Here is a 25,117-nt window from a genome sequence, read left to right on the forward strand (position 1 = left end):
TTTTACCTTTCAAACGTAGCATTTTTTTTTGCGCCGGAAGTGACATAGATAATGCAATTTTATGGCTCTTGTGTGGCTGACGGGGGTCGCAATGCCAAGACGATGATGTCCGACACATTCGGAGAATGGCGGCATGCCGTAGTAGTTTCCGAAATTTATGCTAGAACGCTTCGCTCTCGTGTGCAAAATACAGTCATGTCTCGCTGGTAGTAAAATGTATAACAAGCTCAAATTAAAAATTGCAGCAGCGCTGGCAGTTTCGAAATGACGGGCGATTGGAACCGGGCACAGTTTTGAATGAGCTACATGACGACGCACTTCGTTCTTCAGGTGGACGTTTCTAACGGAAATTTGGAGCTAGGTACAAGAACGCACCGGCAACAAAAATATGACACTGAAAATCTGGTTTTCAGATCAAAGTGCTGCCGAATTGTAACTGCTGACGCCAGCTTACGGGCAGTTAATTTTTAAGCGTTTTAAGGGCGAGTTCATATATAAGGACCACTTCTTGCGGAACTGTCGAGTTTGTTATAAATGGGTTAGAATGTATTATTGAATATATAGGTGAATGTTTCATTACTACACAAGTTGGTATGTTGCCCGGAGTCATATTTATGAGAACTTCTGATAATTCAAACAAAATCCTGGGGTCCCCTTGAGTTTGAATTATCGAGAGCTTACTGTATGTTGTATCGCATAGAGGATAAATTTCTGAATACACAGGTAGGGTGGTTATAGCTATGCAGCTTCTAGGCAGTTAGTCGTGCATTGCTGTGAAGCCACATTAAAGGCAAACTAAGCATACAACCTGTACCATCAGCTTCCTTTTTTTTGTGTGTGTGCAGATTGTATGCACAAAGGCACAGCACATAAACCACGGTTACTGCACAAGTACTGCTCTAGCAAGTCGCTGGTGGGACAAGTGGACACAGGTGAAAATCATACTAACAAATGAGAACTCTTAACATCTAAAGGAAAAGGTGTTCCATGCATACATGCTTTGTACCTATGAGTATGTCGCTGCCCTCTAGGACTAGAATGCGTAACACAAGACATAATAAACGCTCCGAAAAGCAAATGCAGAAATGTCTGTAGTTGCTACTAAAAGTAAAAAGGATACATGTTTTCAACAAAGTGAACTTGAGATCAGATATGACTTCGATGCAAATGTCGATGGCACAGGCAGTCAAAGCTGTAAGAATGCCAATGATGAAGGTGACAAACCATCGTTTCCAATTGGTGTTTCGTATTGCCTGCAACAGAAAGTGCAAACAATCAATGGGGTTTTATACAAGACAGTGCCGTAAGCTGAGCAGCAGAATTTCTTAAGAAATGACATCAATAGTTTGCTAGCGCACACCCCGTTTACCTAGAATCAGCAATCACAGACCAGCCCCCCCCCCCCCCCCCCAACATGTTTACAGATCATCATAACTGCCAATAAGTACGTTAATAAAAAGTGCAGTACATAGATATATGAGCAGAAACCCTTTAATACTACAGACATTTTTTAACTTTCACAAAATGTGCTGGGAGGCCTTTCTACCTAATTGGCCACTAAATGTTCGCGCACTGTGTGGCATTACGGTCCAATTACTTCAGTCTCATATGCGCACTGCACACACATCCACTGTCGCAATAATGTTGTACCATAAAAAAAACTAAACAATGTGGAAAAAAATTTTTGTGAACAATACGAAGCAGCTCTTTTCCGTTCAGAACCACAAGTGCCAGTCACAGAATCATTTTTATATGGAAAAGCTTGAAACACTAAGGCCCTCGTGTGGAGAGCAGCGTCACTTTTTACTCTCCCTCTCCCACCTTCTTTTGTCCACCCCCCACCCCCCCTCTCCTTTGCGCACATCACATATTCCACTGCCACGATTGATTTTTATTGGAAGGGTGAGGTGGAAAATGATGTGGGAAAAGTACCTAGTGCGCCGACTTGAGATGCATGTGTGTCAGTATGGGCGCATAAATGGAACATGCCCGTAAACCCTCTGTAAATAACTAAAGATGTTTTTGAAAATCACACCACCCATGATGTGGGCATGTAGTGCCATGTACTATCAAAAACATTTCTAAACTTGCCCAACGTACACTGGCTGTTGCGCCATCTACCAAAAGCATGTTAATCTACCAATACCTCCAACCCCGCAAATTGCCAGTTTTGCTAATGTGGTCCCCATTTTTTTGCGCCTGGCGCTTTGCCAGCTTTTTCAGCGACTGCGTTCAATCTAGCTTTTATAATTTTTATAGGCAACCAATGCACAATATTTGATGAGGTTTGTTGCATCTAAAAGCAAAAGTTACAATCTAGCGACTACAGGAAGTCGATTTCTTTTATTTAGGACATCGATAAAAAAAAAAACAGGTTTTAAAATTGCAAAATTTCACAAAACCGAACTACAACGTTTATAACTATAATTCGGCAATGAAAAACAATAGCACACATCTGTAAACTGCAGCTAATTATATATCTAAGATAGACAAAATTGATGTATTATATGCCTTATGAAATATACCACTACTAATTTATGAGGAAGGCTTTTGCAAAACACTTGTGAGCACTAACAAATTCACATATGCTGCAAATTCATATACGAAATTTGTCCACTTTACAGGCTTTAACAGACACAGTTTACAGAACTATGATATCTGGTTTTGGTGCAATGATACAGATTTGTAAATTTTGAGCTTCTACTGTTTTCAACTTGACCATTTCTTGCCATTTCTGTAAACTATTCCAGGCCCTAAATCCTACTACAATCACTATAACTTAACCTTCTCTCTCAAATGCAATAAACTTACACTTCATATCGGTCGAATCGGTTTTCTCATAAAAGCCTTTCTGCATTTTAGATGTATTTGAATAGAGAAATTTTAGTTGGGCATCTCTGCACCAACAAAATGATGTAACCACCACGAAGATTCCAAATTAAGGGTGCATGCCTCTTGAAAGCAAAGGTTGCTTGAGAAAATAGGCGAACATACACAGGCCACGTGTTGGCACAAAGAAACAATAGCAAAGTAACAAGAAACCAAGGCACAGTCTTCTGACACTGTGCTAAGCTTTCCAATATTATGCAGTTGACTCCCGTTAATTCGACTCTTGCGTAACCGCAAGATATGGTCAAATGATATCCGAAAAGTCAAACTAACAAGCGGCGGCAAAATGAAAGAATTAAAATATGCTTCACTGCTTGATGTAGTATGTTGCCCTCGACAGCCTATTTCAATAATGTATTACAATAATTATAAATGTCTTTGTCGGCCAGTGGGCCACAGACCTCAACACTGTCGTCAGCACTGACAAAATTCTCGAAAGAGACATTGGCCAGGGCACTGTGCAAGACTTCATAATCACTGCAGGACAGATTGCTGACATCACCATCATTGCCTAGTGAAGCATTAGCACCGTCTGCTGAATTTCTTGCGTTTCCAAGCTTTTATTACGCTCTGCGTGAATGAGGGGGCGCTGGTGATGGTCGAATAACTGAAGCACCATGCTTTCACATTTGACCTAAAGTTTTCCTGTACATGTATCGTTTCTCGCCAAGACTTTTCAGTGCGCTCAAATTAAGTGAAACGTTGAATTGACTGAGGTCAAATTTACGGGAGTTGATGGTAACCACACGACCATACCTGTGAAAATCTCTTCTACAAGGATGAGGTAGCTTTCTTCTTGTAGCTTCTTGTTAGCGAGCAAACGAACAACTATTCTTGAAACAATTGGCTACAGTGAACTGTGCTCCCGGTATAAATCATCAAGATCAAACTTAAAAAAAAAAAAAAAACATTCGAAGTATGGTACGTACCGTAAATGTTGTCATCCGATGTTCCTCAAAGTAAAGGCTGTTTTCGCATGTATCATAGTCGAGGCTCTGGAAGTCAATACATGAGTAGCAAAAGCAAAGATTAGCAATATGAAATATACAGTATAGACCACTCATAACGTAACCGCTTATAGTGCAGGACCGGATATAATGCGGTCTTCTCAGACCCCCATTAATTTTCCCACAGCTCTCCATGTATACGCATACCGCTTACAGTGCAGTTCTAGTACACGAAATACCGGTTACAGTGCGGCTGCCTGGAAGTTCGGCAGTCAACCCAGATGGCAAACGCTCCCCTCAAGCCACAAATACCATATTGACTCGAATCTAACACGCACTTTTTTTCCGATAAAACAGGTCCAAAAATTGCGTGCGCATCGGAATCGAGTACGACCCTAAATCTGTGTTACCATATAGCCATCGGCATTTCAAAATGGCCGCCTCGCACGCGCGTTGAGCCTAGCTACTCTCGAACCTAGCTACCGTAGCTTCCTCCATGTGCTGCAGTACACGTGCTTAAGCAATAGTCTACTGTCTATTTTCATGTTCTCCGCGTCTGCTCTATCAGCATGAAGTACTGAGTTCATCATGTTACCGTATTTAAAAGGAAAGTGATCATGCGTGCGGAGACGGACATAAATTGGGCCGCATCACGGGCGTTCAGCAATGGCACAAACAGAAGGAGAAGATTTTCGCCAGCAAAGTAATGCGGAACGGTTTCAGTGGACCGAAGCAGGACGTAATCTGCGATAATCCACTTCGGCGATACGATCGCCTTCGCCCTATCTTGAAAGCAATCTGCGACGGGGAAAGTCCGCCGCACGCTGCATTTTCGCCACTTTTTGGTCACGTTGAAGCGAGAGGCATGATAGCACGAAGGTTAATTCGATCGCCGCGCTTTGTCACTCGAGCGTTTTGACAGTTTGTTTCCGCGGTCAACGAGCGAAATGTGTTCATGTTTGCTTGTGCGTGACACCGTGCTCGTTAATTTATTTAGTCAGCGAATACGGAACCTAGAGTACGGTGACCAACGTTGGTGACAACGATGACAGAAATGCGCTTGGAGTGTCCATTATCACAATAAAATAGTTGTTTTGGTTATAGTGCAGTACCACTTATAGTGCGGATATTCGAGACTCCGGCGACTTACGTTATAAGCGGTCTACACTGTAGATGGTTTAGTGATATCCTCAGACAGAGGTGTATAATATTAATTCTGCCAGTAATACCCAAATGATTAGTAACACTGGGGTTTTACATGCCAAACCACGACATAATAGTGAAACGCACCATAGTGGGGGACTCCGGATTACTTTAACAACCCGGAGTTCTTCAATATGCACCCCATACACGGTACGCAAGTGTTTTTTGCAATCCACCCTATGGGAATGGGGCTCTACATCTACTTTGCAAACCTTACCTGCATGCCTTACCCTTACCACGTTACCTGCATACATGCAATAGTCTAGCAATGTGTCATTCAGTGCACAAAGTGGCTGGATGCTAGAAAGCCACAGAAACGCTATGCGTTTGCAATGAGTTAAAGGTTGTTCTGAAAGAAATGTCAAATAGGGAGACAGTGTCTTTCAGTTCCAGCAAAACTTTTGCAGTCACTATTTCTTTCTTTTATTGGCTTCATTCAACGCAGACCCAACATCGAACAATGCTCATCTATCTTAATTCAACTTTATTGATAAGCAGCACACAGCTTCGTGAAAACAACACAATAGTAAAATTACAGATGCTCATTGGAAGTTTAGCACTTATAAGTTAATCATAACAATATCGAATGCACCAAATCTGTCGATGCACAGTACTTCTGAAATGTCTGTTAACACACAACGGTACCAACTCCCTCCTCTCTCAGGGTATTTGATACACGGACGGCTGTGATCTCGATCTCTAACATCCAATCACTGCAGTTGATTGTACTCGATATTCTGCGAGAGAAACATTGGACTTTCGTATAGCAATTATTTCACAAGGAACACAAGTGGACCATCTCTTCTCCCCGAGGATTTACCGGCTTCTGTCATTCACTCGAAAAAAAGACCGGATAGTTGAACGTCTTCACTACAAGATTCAAGTTCGTGAAGCAGCTTTCTGACGTACCTCGTACTTCTGTGAAAGCAGGTTGAGTGAACCGAGTTCCCGCATACGCTTGATCGTATCTTGGCCGCTGCCATGGCTGTTGATCGACTGTCAACACGAAAAAAACAACACGAAATGTAAGCACAAAACGCACCCTGTGCGCATAGGAATTACAAAAGGGGCAACCGAAGTGTACGCGCCGTCTTTTGAGTAAACGCGACGTTGGCAGCACAGCGCAAAATAACGCGCGACCGACCTAAAAAATAAATAAACAAACACAGTCGGCGGCCGCACTTAGTCATCACAGCAGGCTACACTTTTTTACTTCCCTGACCTGTACAAAAACGTGTCACGTTGCGCTAGCACGCTGTATCAACCAGCCTGAGATGACGCAGACAGGCCCGCGCTATCGGGGATGCTCAGAGTTCTTCATTCAGTCGAGAAATACCCAGATCATTGCTCAAAACACTGCTCTCCAAGACGTCTAAATACCGTTCCGCGAACTCGTGTTAGAGCAAAAGCAGCCTTTGCTTAACTCTCCGTGTTGACACGAAAACGCCCGTGTGTAAACGTGAAAGAACAAACGGGATGATGGAATTCCTGTGTTTGCACATGACGTTGATCCTAAACTATCATGACAGCTACATGAACAACAAGTGCGCGTCGCGCGAACTAGGAGACGCGAATTCATGCAGTGGACAAGCTGGCCAACTTACGCCAGATGTTGATGGAAGGTGGTCCGCTTCAAAAAGGGGCGTTCGCTCGTCATCACTGTCCCTATTTGAGGAATCCACCTTTCTTCGGACACCTGGCATCGCTCCGCAATCGCCCGATCGCCTTCATACAAACGGAGATGCGGGCATGGGAGGGTGTATCATTGACCACCACGTGACAAAAATTTCATAAAAAGTTATTAAACAGTTGCGTATCGCACTGCTTTATTAACTAAAATTAACCAAGTACTTAAACATTTATTAATAATAACAAACTAAGATAACAAATTATGAAATACACTGCTTATTTTAAAGCGCTGATTTTCGCAGCTACGAAGCTTCGGTGAGTGCGTGCGACGCTGAAATCAGCCTCTTTTTCAGCACGGAGCTGCCATAGTGAGATCAGGTATAGTACCATTCTTTTGTAAATCGTGTTTAATCATTGGTGATTATTACCTTTAGTGCTGTATTGCGTGAAAAATTACGGAGTTTCTTTTGCGAAGTGATTGCTAAACGTAATATATCGTTGTTTTCCAGGCTGCCCGTGGAATAAATCGCTATGGTAAGTGGCGCTTTCGCTCGTGATCTTCGCCGTGGTTTCTGCTCTGTATCAGCTTTCGGCGCTTGTTTGGTAGCATTTGTGCAAAATAAATAGTTCGGTCTTGCCATGTGCATGGAAAGCTAGTTGTCATGTTACTAATTAGTACGAATTCTTAATCGTTGCAAAGCTGACAGCGCGAACTGCCGGCATTTCACGGGCTCCTCGGTGTTTGTAGCGGCCTATGCGTCGTAGTGTCTCTTATTTTTGGTTGCTTTGTCTACTTTTACAGCCTAAGCAACTTAAGGAGATCAAGGAGTTCCTCCTGACGGCGAGGCGGAAAGATGCCAAGTGTGAGTTTTCGTTCCTGTTAAATTGATCATTCGTACACGGTCACTATAAACTGTAGTGTCTCAACATATTTCGTCATCGGCTCAGTAATGCTTCCAAAACGTCATTTGATAGCGTTGTTTTGTACTGCTCCGTCTTTACTACGGATACAATTAGGTATAATTTTGAATGTAAGTGTTCATGAAGCCATAGGTCTTTGAGATAGCAGTGGATGGCAAACACGTACTGGTGAACTTAAGCGAGAGGTGGTTTGCAAGACCGGGGACGCATCAGTAGGGAAAGAACTGAGCGACGTAGTTGGTGGCTACAAGACAATTTACATTTGCATAACAACAAGGAGTTGAAAATAGGACGAGTAATGACATTGAAGTACTAGCGTAAGGGCTTGGATAGTCGTCAACTTTGATTTGTTGAAAAAGGTGAAGCCATTTATCAGCATTCCTTTTCATACTGTTTTTTTAATAAACATGGATCAACTTGTACAACTTTCAAAACTTATCTTTGGCCTCTGTTCTCATCTGTTGTTGTGCAGCGGTGAAGATAAAGAAGAACCCTGACAACGTGACCAAGTTCAAGGTGCGTTGCAGCAAGTACCTTTACACCATCGTCGTCACCGAGAAGGAGAAGGCTGAGAAGCTCAAGCAGTCCCTTCCCCCAGGTTTGTGTTGAGCCCTTGCTGCTTTGCTTGCGTTGCTGTTACACAGGTGTCATTCGCTGTTTTACTGTAGCACTATGTAGCAGACATCGAAGTAGCGTTAACACAGGAAATGAGTCTGAAATATATACCAGTATACCTCTAACTCCTTCCTTGCCACACTGTTAACCCGAATTCTCACCATAAATTGCTGTTAATTATTTTTTAGGACTGTAGTTGTCCACATGTTTATTTGCTGAGAACAAAATTGCTTGTGCTTGCACTGACCCATGGATTGTGCGCTGCAACCTCCTGAGGTTGCGGGTTCAATTCCAGCTACAGCGGCTGCATTTTGAAGGGGCGAAATACTCTTGTGTACTTAGAATCGGGTGCACATTAAACCGAGGTGGGTCAAAATTAATACAGGGTCGCTCACTAGAGCATGCCTCATAATCGGGTCGTGGTTCTTGCACATAAAACCACAGAATTTCATTCGTTTGTGTCACTAACACTACAAATGAGAAAAAAAAAACTGCGCAGCAACTAGTAGATGTAAACACTGAAAATAGTATTGGTGTGCAATACAGGCTAAGTTGATGGTTGCGTGAAGCTATGACAGGCTGCTGACATGCAAAGACAGTGACTAGGGTGCTTAGCTGTAATAATACGATAGTGTTAGAGCACACACTCTTAAGAAACCCGCCGTGGTTGCTCAGTGGCTATGGTGTTGGGCTGCTGAGCACGAGGTCGCGGGATCTAATCCCGGCCACGGCGGCTGCATTTCGATGGGGGCGAAATGTGAAAACACCCGTGTGCTTAGATTTAGGTGCACGTTAAAGAACCCCAGGCGGTCCCCCACTACGCCTCATAATCAGATCGTGGTTTTGGCACGTAAAACCCCATAATGTTACACACACACTAAGAAAAACTCGTCTGTGTCAAAATTAGAAATAAATTGCCGCTATTTTTACTCATTATTTCAGGGAAAACTTGGTTAAATCGAGTTTAGTGCCCATTAGTTTCGTTAGTTCGGGTTGATGACATCAACCTGCCGGGGAATGAAAATTTCTTCGGTAGATCGGGAGCTTTAACTGTATTATTGAATCAAAATTCAAATGGCTTACAAGCATAGTGAAATAATTTTCTCTGCAGAAGTAGTTGAGGTTTTGAGTGAACAAGTTCGTGTCATTAATAAATTAAAATCTTTTATACTATTCAGATTTGTCCAGAAGCTGGTTTCAGGGTTGAACTCTGCCCAGTACTTAAGAGCTTGCGCTGTAAGCTTGAATAATGAGCAGTGCAGTATAGAATGTGCATTTCAGCATGTTATGCTACCTGCGAAATGAGGCGCTACAAAGCCATGGATTATGCAAGCTTTCACTGGTGCAGCTTTTTCAACTCCAGGGATGTAGGGTTTGTAGTATTGTCTCGAGGCTTCTTTTTGCTACATGTCGCATGTTGTGCTGCTAGTCGGGGGCTGTGTCCACGGTCAGCGACTTTCAGGAATATATTTTATCTTGCTGTGATTGCCTTGGCTAGCAGGAACATGCGTGTCTGATTGTGACATGTTGGCAAGGTCATTTGCTGTTAGTTTTTGTGTAAAGCTGTTTGTTTGGTTGTGAAGTACATTAATGATGTGCAGAAACGTGAAATCAACAGATGGTTGTTGCTTTAGCAATAAGTGGAGAGTCACATGAAAGTAACAGCTTTTGCATAGGAGCTGATCATGGTGTAAAGTTCCTGAACATTTCCTGAATTCCATAGCTCAGTGCCTGTGGTGTTCTGCTAAGGACAAGGTTGGCGGGTTCATTTCTGGCCGCATTCCAATGGGGGTAGAATGCAAAAATTCTGTGGTTTAATTTATTCTGGAGCATGTCCTTCTGCCAAACCAAATTGTGGTAGTTTCCTGTCTTGAAACTGCACATTTGGTTATCACTGGCGCCATAGCAGAGAGCTCCAGATTAATTTTTGCCACCTTTTGCCAGCTGAGTGGACCGTTTTATTTTTAAAAAAAACTGCAAAACAATACCATCACTGTGTCACTAATTAACAAGCACATCGCCATTTCACCTGCCACAAGCAGCGTCGTCTTTACCATCTGCACTTAACTCGCCGAGTGCAAGAGTGCGGAGAACTGGTGCACAACTGGTCCCTACGTAGTCGTGGTCAGCGCTGCACTATAATATCGAGGACTGCGGAGCTGTACTTCCTGAACTTGTACAAAAACAAAAAATGCATGCAAATCCCCAAGACTAGTATATAAGTGCATATGTATTGCAAACTCAAGGTGCTGCCTTGTTATTGTTATGAAAGAGCTTTTGGTGGCACCTGATCTCCACTCTAATGCAACTGCATCGTTTGTGTACAGATGGGCTATAGTTTCTGCACCAGCTCTTGCAGTTCTATGTGCAGTGTGACGCAAGTTCAGGTTTTATCACTGTGGCATTGGCACCAGCAAGTGTCACGGCATGCTGAAAATTTGTGCAACAGCGTGCAAGCCTTGTCTATTCTGGGTGATTATGCCTTCATGTCGAATGTGGATCATTGAGTGCGCATATTAGGACAAAAAAAAGTGTGGGACTTGCGTTACATCGACTTACAAGATGCATACCTATCGTTTCACATGTGACAATTTTTTTGCCATACGTGAGAGGTCTTTCTAGCGTTTCCTGCTATGTATGAAATAGAGTGCAGTGAACTTAAGGCACTGCGCCAAGTTAAAGGAAGCACATTATTAAACTACACTGTCATATTGACTAAGAGTGCTGCCCTCCTTGTACCAACAACTAGATTAGCCTGATAGAGGAGACTCACCATCTAGCATGTTGCTCAAAGCTCAATTTTGGATCCTAGGATGAGGTCATGTTCGTTGTGAACATGTCAATTTATTTTTTGTCTAACATGACTTTTCTTGTTCCTTTTCAGGTCTCCAGGTGAAAGAGCTCAAGTAAATAAATGGATTGCTAAAAAAATGACTGTTTTGTGTCTTTTTTTATGCAGTAGTTGCGGGATAAATATGCAAATGGTGAAAGCACGTCGTACAGATTTGATTTTGCTCACTTGAAGGGAGGAGCCATTTGCTGCATGTGATTGATTCAGCGGTGAACTGGTAAATTTCATGTATGGCCTCTGTGTACCTTATTTTATATGGCTTGCTCTAAATTCGTGAAAGTAGAGTCGGTGGTGCCAGATTATCCCTTGGCTCTATCGTTGACTTCGGTAGCTAGTCGTTTCTGTGTGTTCTGGCAGGCCATATCTTGCTCCACTCGGAGACGAGCTAGCACTGGATAGTGAAGAAAATACTAGCCCTATAATGTGGAAGCTTCACGGCTGTTGTCAGTACCAAATTGCCTTGCTTTTGAATATGGTAGTACGAAGTGAGCCATTCTGAAACGGCTTCGTGGGTTATTGGGGGCAGTTTGATAGTGCAAGATGTGCAGAAGTAAAAACACTTTTGAAACAAGCCACCCATGCCATGTTTCAAGAGATTTTGAATGACCCATAGTGTTATACTATAATGCGCATAGCCGAATGGCGATGTGTGCTGAGTGTCTTGTTGCAACGGCCACATTCACGTAGCCAATGGGCCATGGGGATTGGTTGATAGTTGGCTGTTTTGTAGCATAGTAAGTGTTACTTCAAATGCTACTAACATTTGGGCAAATGCTTGTGCACTGTCGGCATGAATTGGAATGTAATCAAGAAAAAAAACTGGTGTGGGCATAATTGCAAGAAAGTGTAATGTTCAAGTACTCTAGCTGATATTCAAATGGGGTATACTCCTAAACCTCTATTTTGGAGCCTAAATTAAGCTAAATACAGGCAAACATGAAAATGTTTCAGTGTATGCTAGTCGTTTCCAATTTGTTCACTTTTGCATTTGCCTATCATGATGGCACAGCCAGATAAATGTTTAGCTGGTGCAAGCTATTGCCACTTCTGCTTTCCAGTGCATTTCGATTATGAGAGTAGTCCAACATGTTTTTACTGTCTAGGGGTGCTACTGTACAAAATGTCTGTGCTTGTGTGAGCAGATCATTACTGGTCATGTTTAACAACTATAGTGTAAAACTATGGAAATTGACGCTAGAGTGACGGTCGGTCCGTTACGGTTTGAAAACATTCAATTCAAAACCATGGTTTCTTACCACAATCCACCATCTTTACCTGAAGTTCCCTGCTCCATATTGGCCCTATGTAACTTAGGGAACTGTAGAAGAGTGCTTACTAATTAGGAAAATGCAAGCAACTGTCGTAATAGAATCAAGTATATGTGAAATGCAGAAATAGCTTCCTGATAGGAGATTTGTTAGGACTGGCTGCTGTGGCAGGAAATATTGTTAAGCGAGAGAAGCTTTAATAAGCACAGAAATTTTGCATGACAGTACATGCATGATGCACATTGCCATGCTGTTGAAACAGTTGTAGAGGCCAACCTACTTTGCTGGTCGGTTGAGCTAAGTGGCAGTGCTTGTTCATTTCTAATGTGTGGCACAGAGACCTACTTATCCCAAAATGTGGTGTCACACATACTAGATAAAAAAATTTAAGCTGGATAATTTTAGTTGTAACCAGAGTATTAAACCACAACTAAAGCGCAAGAAGAAAATCTATTTTTGCATGAAACCTTAACTCAAACTGGAACTTTTTTTCTCCAACTCGAATGAAATTAGAAAGACAAAAGACGATGTTTCAGGGTCTGTATTTGCAAAAAAAAAGGCAGAACATCCATCATTTGGAAACGCTTGGCAACGTTAATGCGATTAGCAATATTGTGTGCAATTGGCCATACGGTTTGTATGTTATGATGATTATTATAAGGATGGAAGTAACGAGACATACAAGCTTGTGATATGTACAAGCTCGCCAGCCGCATGGAGTGGCCGGGTGCATTTCTTCACTGGAGAGCGGCACATACAGAGTGGCCCAAGTTGGCTTAAAAGATGTTAAAAACAGCCATCATACCAAACAGTGTGTGAAGTTCACAAAGGATGCTAGTCACATTAAAAGTAGTTAAACTAAAACTGTTTGTAAAAGCAGGTGCCAGCCTATCATGATGGACATATTGAGGAAGACTGCCAGCCATAGGTAATAAGCCCTTGCGAACAAGAAACAGTTGGTAACCTCTCCCAAGTTGACCACGACCTCGGTACCTTTTCATCCATGCATCGCCTGTACTTGTGGCCCAACGCCATACTACACCTCATTTGTATATGCACACAGGCTTTGGGTAATTTTAGATGTGGCTCATCAGGCGGCACGCATTTTAGTATACATTCGTGAGCTTGTGAGCATTTCAAATTGGCTATAATCGAATTTCTGTGGTGGCAGACCTATATGATCACTGAAACAAAAACAGTGCTTCCTAGCAAGGCGGCCACATGTGATCATGCTGGTAGGCATGCTGAAGTAAGTGCAATAGAAATGATCTATTCTGACATATTGCATCCGAGGTAAGTCTTCACAATGTACTTTTTTAAAACTACTTGTGGCACGAAGAAAAGCATGAATAGGTGCCTTTTTTCCCCATGCAGCTCGGCAGCACTGTCTAGTATTCAAACAAAATAAATTTAGGCTGTTTAACCTCTAGTGGTTATTAAGTTCTGCAAATAAATCAATTCAAACTGTCTTGAACCATTATTTTTTAGCTCCAGAGTTGAACTGGAAATGAGTAGTTCTCGCTGAACAGGAATGACAAACAAGTTTCACTTCAACACTCGTGTAACAAGCCAGTGCTATGTGCAAAAGAATCAAATTGTCAAGATGTACAGTATATGCAGTGTGCCATATTCGTGTTCAAAGAGCTTATCTGTTTGGGGCATCCGTTCAAACATTTAACCAAGAGGAACATACCACACATTCCAACAAGAATCTCCACCTACTCAAAAAAAAAAAAAAAAAAAAAACATTTATACTAATTGCTATCCAAATTGTGGTCCAAAGATGGCTTGCAGCACGGACATACAGCTTGTTTGGACAGGCAAGTTGTATTTTTAATTGTGTGAAATCACTTGTCTCTCTGGTATAAACATTCTGTGTAGAACAAAGCCAATTTGATTGATCACACTGAGCATTCTGGCTAAGTCACCAGCAATTTCATTAGGTTTATTCATTTGATTACAGCTTTACTCAACACCTGATGTATAGATTGAGCACACGCAATGTGCTCAATGAGAACATGAACATGCCAGTGTCCAAGGATGGGGCTTTCTTAGCAACTGCACGATTCAAGTAAATCTCTGAAACAGTAGTCATCAAAAAGGAAGGCAACAAAATTACTGTCACAGTTTAGTGCATAGTCTGTTTTGTTGAAATGTGGGAAAAAAAAACAAAAAAACACAAACAAGAGAAGGCGGACATAAAAAGAACTAAGGTCTCACCGAGATTTGAACTCGGATCGCTGGATTCAAAGTCCAGAGTGCTAACCATTACACCATGAGACCAGGCTGATAGCACGCAATTTTAGCGACGGTGCTTTAGTCGTTTTTTGTTTGATACCGTTTGAGGTTAAGAAACGGTTTTGGAACACGTACAGAAAACCTCGGTGTACTGCGTCCTATTTATGGGCAAGCATTTGCGATTCGCAATTGTCAGTCGTACGGGAATTCGTTGCGAAGGCGTTCAGCCAACCTCTCACAAGAAAAACATATATATTTATGTCAAAGTAAAAAAAAAAAAAAAAAAGACGAGAACATGCGATCAGATGATGAAACCTCGTAGCAGACGGGCCTCTAGAAAACCGTAAAAGCAATTGCGTAAGCTGTGCATTCATGTAAGTACACAGAAGGAAAAAAAAAAAGAAGCAAAAGAGGTCTCACCGAGATTTGAACTCGGATCGCTGGATTCAAAGTCCAGAGTGCTAACCATTACACCATGAGACCAAATCATTCCGACGCCGGGAATCGAACCCGGGCCTTCTGGGTGAAAGCCAGATATCCTAGCCACTAGACCACGCCGGAGATGCTCGCTGCCTCTTCATTATTGTTATATGAACATATCAAGACATGAGTAAGTTGCTGCGCTTTCGAGCGCTTTGTGAATTTGACTAGAAGCGGCCGGTTAAATCGATAACATTTGCAGAGCGCCGTAATGCAGCAAACAACTTACAGATCTGCGCCATCATGACGAAGTTGGCTTTGACGCCGCATATGCGTATGTGCGAAAAAGCACCGTTGAAGTTGCGATGGACGATGCACGTGCGTCGTAAAAGTTCTTGTAGCGGATGCTGCACGGCCCTTGAAAATAAGCACCGACACACGCCGTGTGTGTTCCATTTTTCGTCGTCTTTGCTCGTGCTCCAGTTTTAACGAATGCACATGCAATCAAACAAACACTTGTTATCACGAATTTTGGATATATTGGTTACGCTACTAGCAAGAAAAAGGAAATAAACAATTATGAGTACTAGTATTTATTTTACTTCGCACGTGACACTGCTGTGATTCAACCGTTTCAACTTTATAGTTCCAACTGAGGGCAATAGATTTTGTGTTGCTTAACTTATGGCCTCTGAGATTGGTAACGCAAAATCTCGAAGGCCGTTTTTTTTTTAAGATTATGCTAACGGTTGTTTGCGGAAAATACTTAATGTGTTCTTTTATCTAACTAGGGTTTCCGTGCGTTTTATTGAGCTGCTGTGTTTTAGTTGATTCTATCCTAGCGGTAGCATGTCATTGCTCATTGAAGATGACGCTGCAATCGTTTGGTAGCAGACGACGTTTGCGGTTCAGCAAGATAAACTGTGACAACGGTGTAAACACCGTGCCTGTGACTGAGCTGCTTTTAAACTAGCAGAAATCACTACGTTACAAGTGCGAACAAACATAAGTAACATGCACACCGCACAGAAATACCAAGATTATTTTATTATTATTATTATTATTTATTTTTTTTTTTCATAAACGACTTTAGTATGCTTGGATTTTCGAAAGAGCGCTTATGAAACTGTGAGAAAGGGGACCAATGGTGTTTGCTATGAGATATGAGGCACATGTATTTGTACAACACGGTATTTTGAATGGAAAGTTTGTTCCCGGTATTACGGGTCTAGCCACCGTACCGATATATGCCAAAAGTGAGGAGACATGAAGGGTGCTAATAATCCACCGCTCCGCTGTTTATATCGTCTCACTTTCGTCATCTGCCGGGAACAACTTTTCGGGTCGGCATTGTCTGGTTTCTTGATTAAAATTTGTTTCACAGATCGACTAATGTCCCCACAGATAAGTTCGTTGTATAAGTACACCATACAGCGTCGCGTACGCAAATTGCGAAGGTTCCGCCTACGCTGATTTGACTTTTTTTTTTTTTTTCTTGCTCGGTTAGTCGAAGGCTTTTTCTGCTCAGTCCCTTTCTCGTATCAAAGTTTTTGTACGTGGTGCATAATTTAATAGACGCCGGAAACGAGTGCGGGCGGCGGCGGGACCCCACTCGATCGAATGTCTACATGTACATCATGGGAATACGTATTTTTGTGCACGAATGTCGGTTCGTCAGCCGCTGGTTTGTTCGCGTGCAAAGCAATATTGCCCCGGAACATGGCCCGGAAGCATACTGAGGAAAGGAAGTCGCAGGCAGAAACTAACGATTCCTGAGGAAATAACCGAAGGGCACAAGCAGCGTGATTCAAACGCGCCCTTGGATTTGCTTTCATTCAGTGGTCGTTGAACACGCCACATGTAAAACAATACACAAATCCCATGTTTCAAAAACTGCAACACAAACTGGCCTAGCATTAATAATTAACAAATTGTCGCGCCATCTGTAGCATAACGACAAGACTAGTTTTTTTCATTAAGTTGATGCAGTTGTGGGAAAATTTTGTTTTATAGTGTTTGTAGAGGACTCAAACATCTGGATGCTTCAAAAATTTATCCGTCATGTGTTCAGATTAAAGAAATACATTTTGAAAATATGTCTTTCTGAAAACAGTGTATTTCACGTGTGGTTCCATACACCGTTCTAGGAAAGCCAGCGACGCAGCTACAGATTCTTTGAAGCGTAGTGGTGTAGTACATGCTAACGCAGCGGTCAATCGGCGCAAGCGAGCTTCGAGATCACCGCCAGAACTCGGTCGTCTCAGAGGCCGTAGCAAGCGCGACGCAGCGGTTTCCGAGCTCTCCGCTAGGAGCATGAGAGACGCTGCGTGGTTGGCGACCGCCGCAGCTTTCGCTTCTTGTTTGCTTAGGCGAGAAGTTGCTCGCTCGCGTCTCTGCGCCAAATGCGGCTCGGAAAGATCGTTTCCCTGCACAAGGCGGTCCTCGTTTGCGCCATGAGGTAAGTTTGGTCCCCTGTTCGATTCGTTGGTCTTTCTGTCCACGTTTTCCGCCGCGCTGGGCTGCTTTCAGCCACCGCGAATTTCGACGCGCGCGCACACACTTCCCCCTTTTTCCCGAAACGGGACGTTCTGACTTTCTTGCGCAACGCGTCTATGTCTTCTTCGGGACAGACATGTTTACCGGGCAGTCCGCGAATCGAATCGAGAATAAGCCTAAGGCTCGTTACACGTTCCCGACTCGTTAGCCGGTTTCGGACAAAGAGAAGCGAAGAATGTTATACGGTCGAATCGACCTTTTTTTCAGTTTGCCGGTACGTATTTCATAGTTTCTCCTCTGGCTGCTAACTTAGCAAAGTTTCTTTCTCTATATAGGTCGTGCCGCTTGGAGCAGGGAAGCTCAACCTGCGGCGCTTGAGGTTACTGCTTAAGGTTTCTGCTTTTCTGAAGTTCAGACTGGAATATAACCCAATATATAGTGTCTAGACGAGTTCTTTATTCGTCCGGCAAGTCCCGGAAACAAGGAGCTTGTGAAACGAATGACTAATATGCACAGACGTTGAAAATAACGACCATGCTCTAGGGCAGCCCACGTTTCTCGCTAGACTTATTGTATCGTCTCGCGTATACGCCGCAATTCTCCGGCTGCTACCGTAGATCGTATAAATATCGTATAAATATGAACTGACTAAAAAAAAAAAAAATACAGCTTTGCTTACACTCATACATCGTGATGTATGGGGATATTAAATGACTTGCCGCTTAAGCTGCAAACCTATAGCCGGAGACCATTCGGGCCCCATCAGAACGAGGAATAATGTGTTTTGCATTACCGTTCCTGCTCCCGCGGAGAAAATAATGACGAAATATCGAAGACAACGTGGATGCTTGAATTTCTAAGATTTTATAGCCAAGATTGAACACGTGGTTATCGTGGAATCACGAGTTCAAGGTACTTCCACGGCCGCTGGATAAAAGCACAGGTGTGTGCGTTTGTGTTTATCAAGCGGCCGTGGTACTTTACATCACCAAATTGGGCAGACCGTGCAGTTTCTTACCGCGAAACTTGGAGGAAATCTTTCTCGAGAACGAGAGAATACGATGGGAAAAGCTTCTCTGGCTGAACTTTGGCCGAGTCTGTCGTGGCAATGTAGCCCGGCGATTGATATCCGCCGTCTACAAGGGTGCTGACTTTGGGCCAACTATACTGTCGCCCACGTGACGAATATTGTGCCTCGAATAAGCCTGCAGAAGCCGGTCTGTCTTACGGCTTGTCAGAAATTCAAACGATAGGGCGTTTTGTTAGGCTTACACATTATTTTTTGGTGATTCAGGAGCACGCACACCACCATGCTCCCATTCTTAGCTTGTGCACACAGCAATTTCACATGGTCACGTCTCACATATAATGCTGGATGCAGTGAATGTGTGTTCGTTTTACCAGGAGCTGTAGTAGAATTTATCACACACACACACACACACAACACACACACACAACACCACACACACACACACACACACACACACACACACACACACACACACACACACACACACACACACGCACACACACACACACACACACACACACACACACACACACACAGGGAGAGAGAGAAAGGAATGGCTCAAACGTATACACGTGTTGAGAGCATGAATGATAGAACAGAATGTTTGACAATGTTACGTACATGAATACAGTGAAGTAAAGTACAGGCATACAGCCATAGACATGAAACATACGTTTGACAAAAATGTATTGACAACTAATTCATTTAGTATGGAATAGGTCGAAAGCACACCTCTTCGTTCGACAAAGCCAAGAGTTAGTACGTTGAACAGCGACGTAACGTTCTTCACCGTCAACAACGCAGGTAACTCGCGGGACTTGAATTATAATGCGTTGAAGATCGGATACATTGTTCGTTGTGGCTTACCGCTCATTGCAGTGAAGTACCCGTGCCGGCCGCCACAAATATCGCACACGGAGGCGACGAGTACCGACCTTTTGAATAACCAGTGCTTTGCGCTTCACTGCGCATCACTGCGCACTCTAAACATATGCGACATGTAAGCGTTCAAAGTGTACATGCAACTACACATTCACGCACAGCATGCCGTTGGTGTTTCTGGTAACCGACAATTAGGGTAATGCGAAGCGGGCAGGACCAGGGACTCCGGAAGTGTATTTTGAATGTGGGGTCAGGATCCGGGCTCATTTCGCCTATATGCACAACATTTTGTTTCCTCACTGTAAAACCCAGGCTTATCTTGCTATAGTAAAGGGGTAGTCGGCCCTCACAGCTGTGGGGGGAGAGGGGGAAGTTCCTCCTTGCAATGGAACCTGTGGAGGCGCCTGCCCTCCACTGCCCCCTCCCTCCCCCCTCGGTTCCGGAACTCCTGGCACAACACCCCAGACTTACTATTTAATTTGTAATTGGTATCACGTATCATCTACACGCTACAACTTCGCACGATAGGCAACTTCGATAGACATAGAAAGCGATGTCTCACCGATTCGTCAGTGAGCGCCGCAAACGCCGAAAACAATGGAACTATCTGCTCATCTGCGCACACAATAGATCAATGGCGCACGACATACGTATCGTAGAACACTACAGTTTACATTCGCAGTTGTACCAATAAGAACAATGGAAACTGCAACGCCACGCTATCCAGACGAACTGTATATATCTGCATTGCATTACGCGCGTCACGCAATGCATTCCCGGCCGTCACCATGGTTAGGCCGCGGGTGCAGCGCACAGCAGAAGAGGCTGCCGTACGCGAACGTGAGCGCGATCGTGCTCGTAAGTCCCATCTCGAGTATCGGCAACGGCAGAGCCTCTGACCGTCTACCACAGCGTTCACGAGGAAATACTGTGCAAGTGTAGAATCGTCCGTGGAAGTGTGAGTGTGTGCGTGTAATCAACGGCTACATGGTCCAAAATAAAAGCTATGCAATTTAACGAAATGTGTCTTCATTCAACTTCAACATTTAAAAAATACTATCCTAAACAAGCAATCAAATCACATATATATGCATCGCATCGGCGCGCTCAGCATTTCCTGAGTGCGTTGCGTGGTCGTTGGCGCTGATCTTTGTCTTTGATTCAGTTTGCATGGGAGAAAGCTTCGTGTTCAACCATCTTTCTTTGAAAAAGGGGCTTTGATTTTTATTATGGTTATTTTTTTTTACTTTCAATGAAAGTCCTCGAACTCGAAACCCCAGAAAATTTAGTGGCAAGCCTCAGAGTGTCCTCAGTAATTTACCGTAATAGCTTTTTTTGTAGACCCAGTTTCGGTATCGTTTCCCAGGAGGTGCACGCGTGTTGTGACGTCACGACGCAGTAGACGGACACGTGGGAGCAGTACATCGCGGGGCTTCTTTCCTTTTTCTTTTTTCCTTTTTTTCGTACGGTGCTATTCTTGTCACTGAAAAATTTCGCCATATTCTCCAATTCGCCTTCTTGCTAGCACTGATTGGCCCAGAGGGCTGCTACAGGGTCTCTGATGGGCTCAAAATGCTGCCATTACAGAATTGGACAATATGGCGGATTTTGACAGTGTCCAGAGGTATAGTATCTCCGTTCGGCCTACGGGCGTCTGCTAGCGGACCGATGTAAAAGCGGAACAGACGACCGAGAGAGCTGGCGCCAGTGCCAAAACGTCGCGATGACCGCCTTCTCAACACGCGACGGTAATCACGGTAATGGCTATGCCGTTACCGTTGCGCTGCTAAACACGAGGTCGAGGGTATATGTTTCCCGGCCGTCGCGGCTGCATATCAATGGGGTCGAAATGCAAAAACGTTCGCGTACTAAGATTTAGGCACACTTTAGAGAACCCGAAGTGATCAAAATTAATCCATAGTCTCCCGCGGTTTTACGTGCCAAAACCACGTCGTAGGCACGCTGTATACGGCGTGCCTGCGACGTGGTTTTGGCACGTAAAACCCCAGAATTAATTTTTTTTTAATGACCGCCTTCTCCCACGTGATCACATTCTGTGTGATAACTTCACGACACATACTCCTGATGTGAAACGGAACCTGGGGACGTATTCTGCGACGATCACTTTCGGCGATAGTGTCACCTCGGCAATAGTATCGCCGTGAGGCATGCGCTGATTGGCTGGTTGATCATTGCGTCACGCAAAGGCGATAGTATCGCCGAAGTGATTGTCGAAGAATACGTCCCCTGAACAGGTACGTTATATAAAAACTATTTTATGGTACATTCTACTGGTTCCTACTGCGCTTATTCAAACTCGGTTTGCAGCGATGCAGTGGCCCTATCGAGATTAGAGCCAGAGAAAGCTGACCCCCAGCCGAACGTGCCCGGTGCTACCAGAGCAATCTTGAGTGTGCCACGTGATCTAGTTTCTGTCAGATTTCAGTCGCGCTCACACATTGATGGTGGGAGAGCGCCTCCGAGCGCTCTGAGCAGCAAGGCACTCGGAATGATTCGGGCGAACGTGTTCCAAGCGCTCGTTTTTGACCAGCCGAATGTAACGTGCACCGCGACAGCTCTCTATAAAAAAACTGAACTCTCGAGTACCTTTTCTAGGGCATCGAGGCTGATGACTCTCATTTAAAGCAGAAAACGAAAAGTCGAAAATGTTAGGTACGTCAGTTATAGGCGTTGCGTATTATTGTTCAACTCGATGTCTGCATGGTAACTATTGTGTCACAACAAACGTTTGAAGTGGGCATGCAGGCACTGCTATTGACCCTTTTCGCGGCACTCCCACGGGCGCTGCCATGTTTGATCACGTGGTGACGCGTCCATTGCTTACCTCAGCCGCGTCCGTTGCCTCCGCGTTTACAATGCAAGCGCGTGACGCCGGCGCGGCGCAGCAAACCTCTTGTTTCGACGCGTATCGTAGACGGTGATTGCGTGGACGACACGAAGCTTTGGCCACAGCTTTAGAGGACATGTAAGTGCTTTCAGAGCTCATTACGCCTTGTCCAAACGGCGTGAGCAGCGTATACGATGCTTGTACTAAAAGCGGGGCTAGAAATGTATTCCAAGCTGTCCAAACTTTCCGCTTATGAATAAAATCTGGATCAGTGTGCTCTGCATTCTTTATTAGGCCAACATTTTGATTCAGCGGCTTGTCATATTTCTGACTCTGTAAAGTTACTCGGTGCGGCCACTATCTGATTGTTTATTTTCAGCGTAATCATTCGCGGGTGTGCTCTGCTGCGACGATAAATTTGTTCTTGCTGCGCACAAAGCTTAGAATTTAAATGTTCTGTACTTTGCGGTAGCTCGCAGCAAAAGACGTATTATCGCTAGTCCCTCGCTTACTCTGTGGACCGTCACAAAACATTCAGCTTCCAACATTCGTGTCTTGTCGGTGTAGTCGCCGTCACTCATGCTTCGGCACATTGATTCAAGTGCGCGCCTATTCACTCACACGTTGGCGATAGGGTGGGCGCAAGTTTTCGTGCGAGTAAGGGTGGATGTGTGTAGATAACGTGCGGGAAACTTACTATGCCAGTAAGTGACACTACTTCCTTTAGTAACGAGCGGTACTCACCCCCAAGTGCCGACGTATCGGAGTTCAAGTCCTTTCTTTGGAGGTTAGCTATACAGCGCAGGCGGATGAATTATTTTTTTTTATCCTTGAGGAAAGCCGTGCATCGCGAAAGGCCGGTAACATAGGCAGTCATTACATAGCAGCGGCGACACAGGTTGATTCCATTCATTAATATGTGAATCACTATTTTAGCAGCGAACTATACCGCACACGTCTTCCCTTTATCGTTACACATTTTGCAGTATGAATTGGGCACAGTGCATTAGCGCACACCCAGTTGCATTTTCGACAGATGATCGCACAGTAGCAGGGTAGAAAGAGTAATGGTTTCGTATTCGTGCGCATTCGCTGAGGCAACGTATGGCTCGCGGCCTAAAGAGCCATCTCGTTCGTCTAGAGCAAACTGCTCCGCGAAAAGGGTCAATAGTGGGGCTGTGTTGTGTGCTTTGAAAAAGAAAAGTTATTCCACAGGTGAGTAATACCACTATAGAAGAACATATACTAATATATGTATACCATCGAGGAAGGAATGAACTAAAATGGAGTACTGCGCAACGCCAATGAAGTTAAGAGTGTCGTCATGGTCGCGGCAATATTCAGTGTCTTACCGCCGCGCTCAGCGCACGCTCATCCGAAAAGACGAGTGTGACAGTCATTTATATGGTAACGTACAGATTTATCATCGTTGCAAATTCAAATATGATAAATCTATGCGTTGCAATATAAACGACCGAAGTTGCGCGAACATATCGGGAAAAAAGCGGCTGACAAGCCCCGCGCCTCCCTGAACAAGTGCGCGTCGATTAAAACCTATATCATGAAGCAAACACATTGGACTGAGTCCTCAGAGCAGGGTCACGTGTTGGACCGACTTTCTGGGAGAAAAAGCAAAGGCGGTGGCTTCGAGGAGAGTTGGCTTGCGAAGGGTGGCTGTGTGCCGTAATGCTCATATAAACGTTTTGTTCCAAGCCTGAAAGAAGTCCGCAAATACATGGAGATACACAAAAACTACACTGCATCTACAACTTAAGCAGCGATTTGTATGCGTTACACCGCAGCCCATGCCCAAACCAAGCCTTAATTTTATGTGTTTAAAAAACATTATTTTGTGAGGTACGATTAAGATTCAGTAACAATCATTGATTCTATGATCTATACTAGGTATACGGCCTGCCTGGAAGATACACGCCCGATACACTCTGGTTCCACAAGAATGACGAAGCACAAACTTGAGTTACATAGACATAGGAGGAGGACGAGAAAAACAAGAGAGAGAGAGAGAGAGGTTAACCAGATTCAATGTCCAGTTGGCTACTCTGCACATGGGGATGGGGTGAGGACAGAAAAGTTAAAAAAACAAGAGAAGATAAAAAAAGACACAGACTAATATAGAAACTATGCAACAGGCATAATTGATGTTTCACACATATGTACACGTGTCTCTAAGAAAAAAATATTTCAAGGTAGGGACTATCGCATACAAAAGACAAAATAGTAATAAATACGAAACGTTATTATAGGCTCTATGCTTGAGGCTGTTGGTAAACGGCTGAGCCGACAGTATGGTTGAATTCCAACCTTTCCCATAGGAATACATAGGGCTCCATAGAAAATACATGGGGTAGGGGAGGAGGGGGGGCAGCCTAAACTTGTGGGTGGCCCAACTTAAAGTTTGAGGTTGGTTGACCTAAATTTGGGGGTGGACAACTTGAAATTTGGGAGTGGGTCAACCTAAAATTGAGGGTGATATGGGGGTGGGCCAACTTAAATTTGGGACTGGGCCAAATGAAACTTGAGAAACAAATGCAAAGCTAAGCAGCAGCCGAGCCAAAGGATACTACGCATTAAGAGACAATTCCCTGAATTTCTGTAGCTTTTTTTCAACCAGACTCCTTCTCATAGTCAGGCCATGAAAAGTACTTGTTGAACGTAAAGGGTGTTCAAAATTAAGCTTTACGGAATTTTTCAATATCGCCTGTGGCAGGTAGCATAATTCGTGTCGTTGAGCTGGGTTATTCGATGAGGCGGACGTTAGTAGCACGAGAAATCGAAACACATATTCGACTAATTTACAAAAATTCACTAATTAACTTCTTAGTTAATTATTATACGACACATGTTACAATTTACGAATTG

General features: G+C 43.8%; 2 protein-coding genes, 1 long non-coding RNA gene and 3 other non-coding genes across 7 annotated transcripts in view; 2 read left to right on the top strand and 4 right to left on the bottom strand.

Moving 5' to 3' along the window:
- LOC119452887 (H(+)/Cl(-) exchange transporter 7) overlaps window positions 1–6,828 on the bottom strand; it is a 42,472-nt gene extending 35,644 nt beyond the window's left edge. For both annotated transcript variants that reach the window (XM_037714837.2, XM_049667359.1), the window contains exons 1-4: window positions 6,644–6,828; window positions 5,949–6,035; window positions 3,819–3,884; window positions 1,121–1,253 (exon numbers count right to left, since the gene is read on the bottom strand). In XM_037714837.2, coding sequence (XP_037570765.1) covers window positions 1,121–1,253; window positions 3,819–3,884; window positions 5,949–6,035; window positions 6,644–6,742 — 385 coding nt within the window. In that variant the 5' untranslated portion in view covers window positions 6,743–6,828. The remainder of the gene's footprint in view (window positions 1–1,120; window positions 1,254–3,818; window positions 3,885–5,948; window positions 6,036–6,643) is intronic.
- A 1,367-nt stretch (window positions 6,829–8,195) lies between these two features.
- On the top strand, window positions 8,196–11,135 carry LOC125945531 (uncharacterized). The gene is made up of 2 exons (XR_007466971.1): window positions 8,196–10,484; window positions 10,654–11,135. It is a non-coding gene; the product is annotated as an uncharacterized LOC125945531 (long non-coding RNA).
- A 3,399-nt stretch (window positions 11,136–14,534) lies between these two features.
- On the bottom strand, window positions 14,535–14,606 carry Trnaq-uug (transfer RNA glutamine (anticodon UUG)). The gene has a single exon. It is a non-coding gene; the product is annotated as a tRNA-Gln (tRNA).
- Window positions 14,607–14,972: 366 nt separating this feature from the next.
- Window positions 14,973–15,044, bottom strand: Trnaq-uug (transfer RNA glutamine (anticodon UUG)). The gene has a single exon. It is a non-coding gene; the product is annotated as a tRNA-Gln (tRNA).
- Window positions 15,045–15,050: 6 nt separating this feature from the next.
- Trnae-uuc (transfer RNA glutamic acid (anticodon UUC)) lies at window positions 15,051–15,122 on the bottom strand. Its single transcript has one exon. It is a non-coding gene; the product is annotated as a tRNA-Glu (tRNA).
- Window positions 15,123–17,332: 2,210 nt separating this feature from the next.
- The window catches only part of LOC119452299 (uncharacterized), a 29,504-nt gene continuing 21,719 nt past the window's right edge, over window positions 17,333–25,117 (top strand). Inside the window, exon 1 of the mRNA XM_037714532.2 lies at window positions 17,333–17,439. The gene's annotated coding sequence lies outside the window, so the exon portion shown is untranslated. The remainder of the gene's footprint in view (window positions 17,440–25,117) is intronic.

This window comes from Dermacentor silvarum, chromosome 5 (assembly GCF_013339745.2).
Source record: "Dermacentor silvarum isolate Dsil-2018 chromosome 5, BIME_Dsil_1.4, whole genome shotgun sequence".
Lineage (NCBI taxonomy): Eukaryota > Metazoa > Arthropoda > Arachnida > Ixodida > Ixodidae > Dermacentor > Dermacentor silvarum.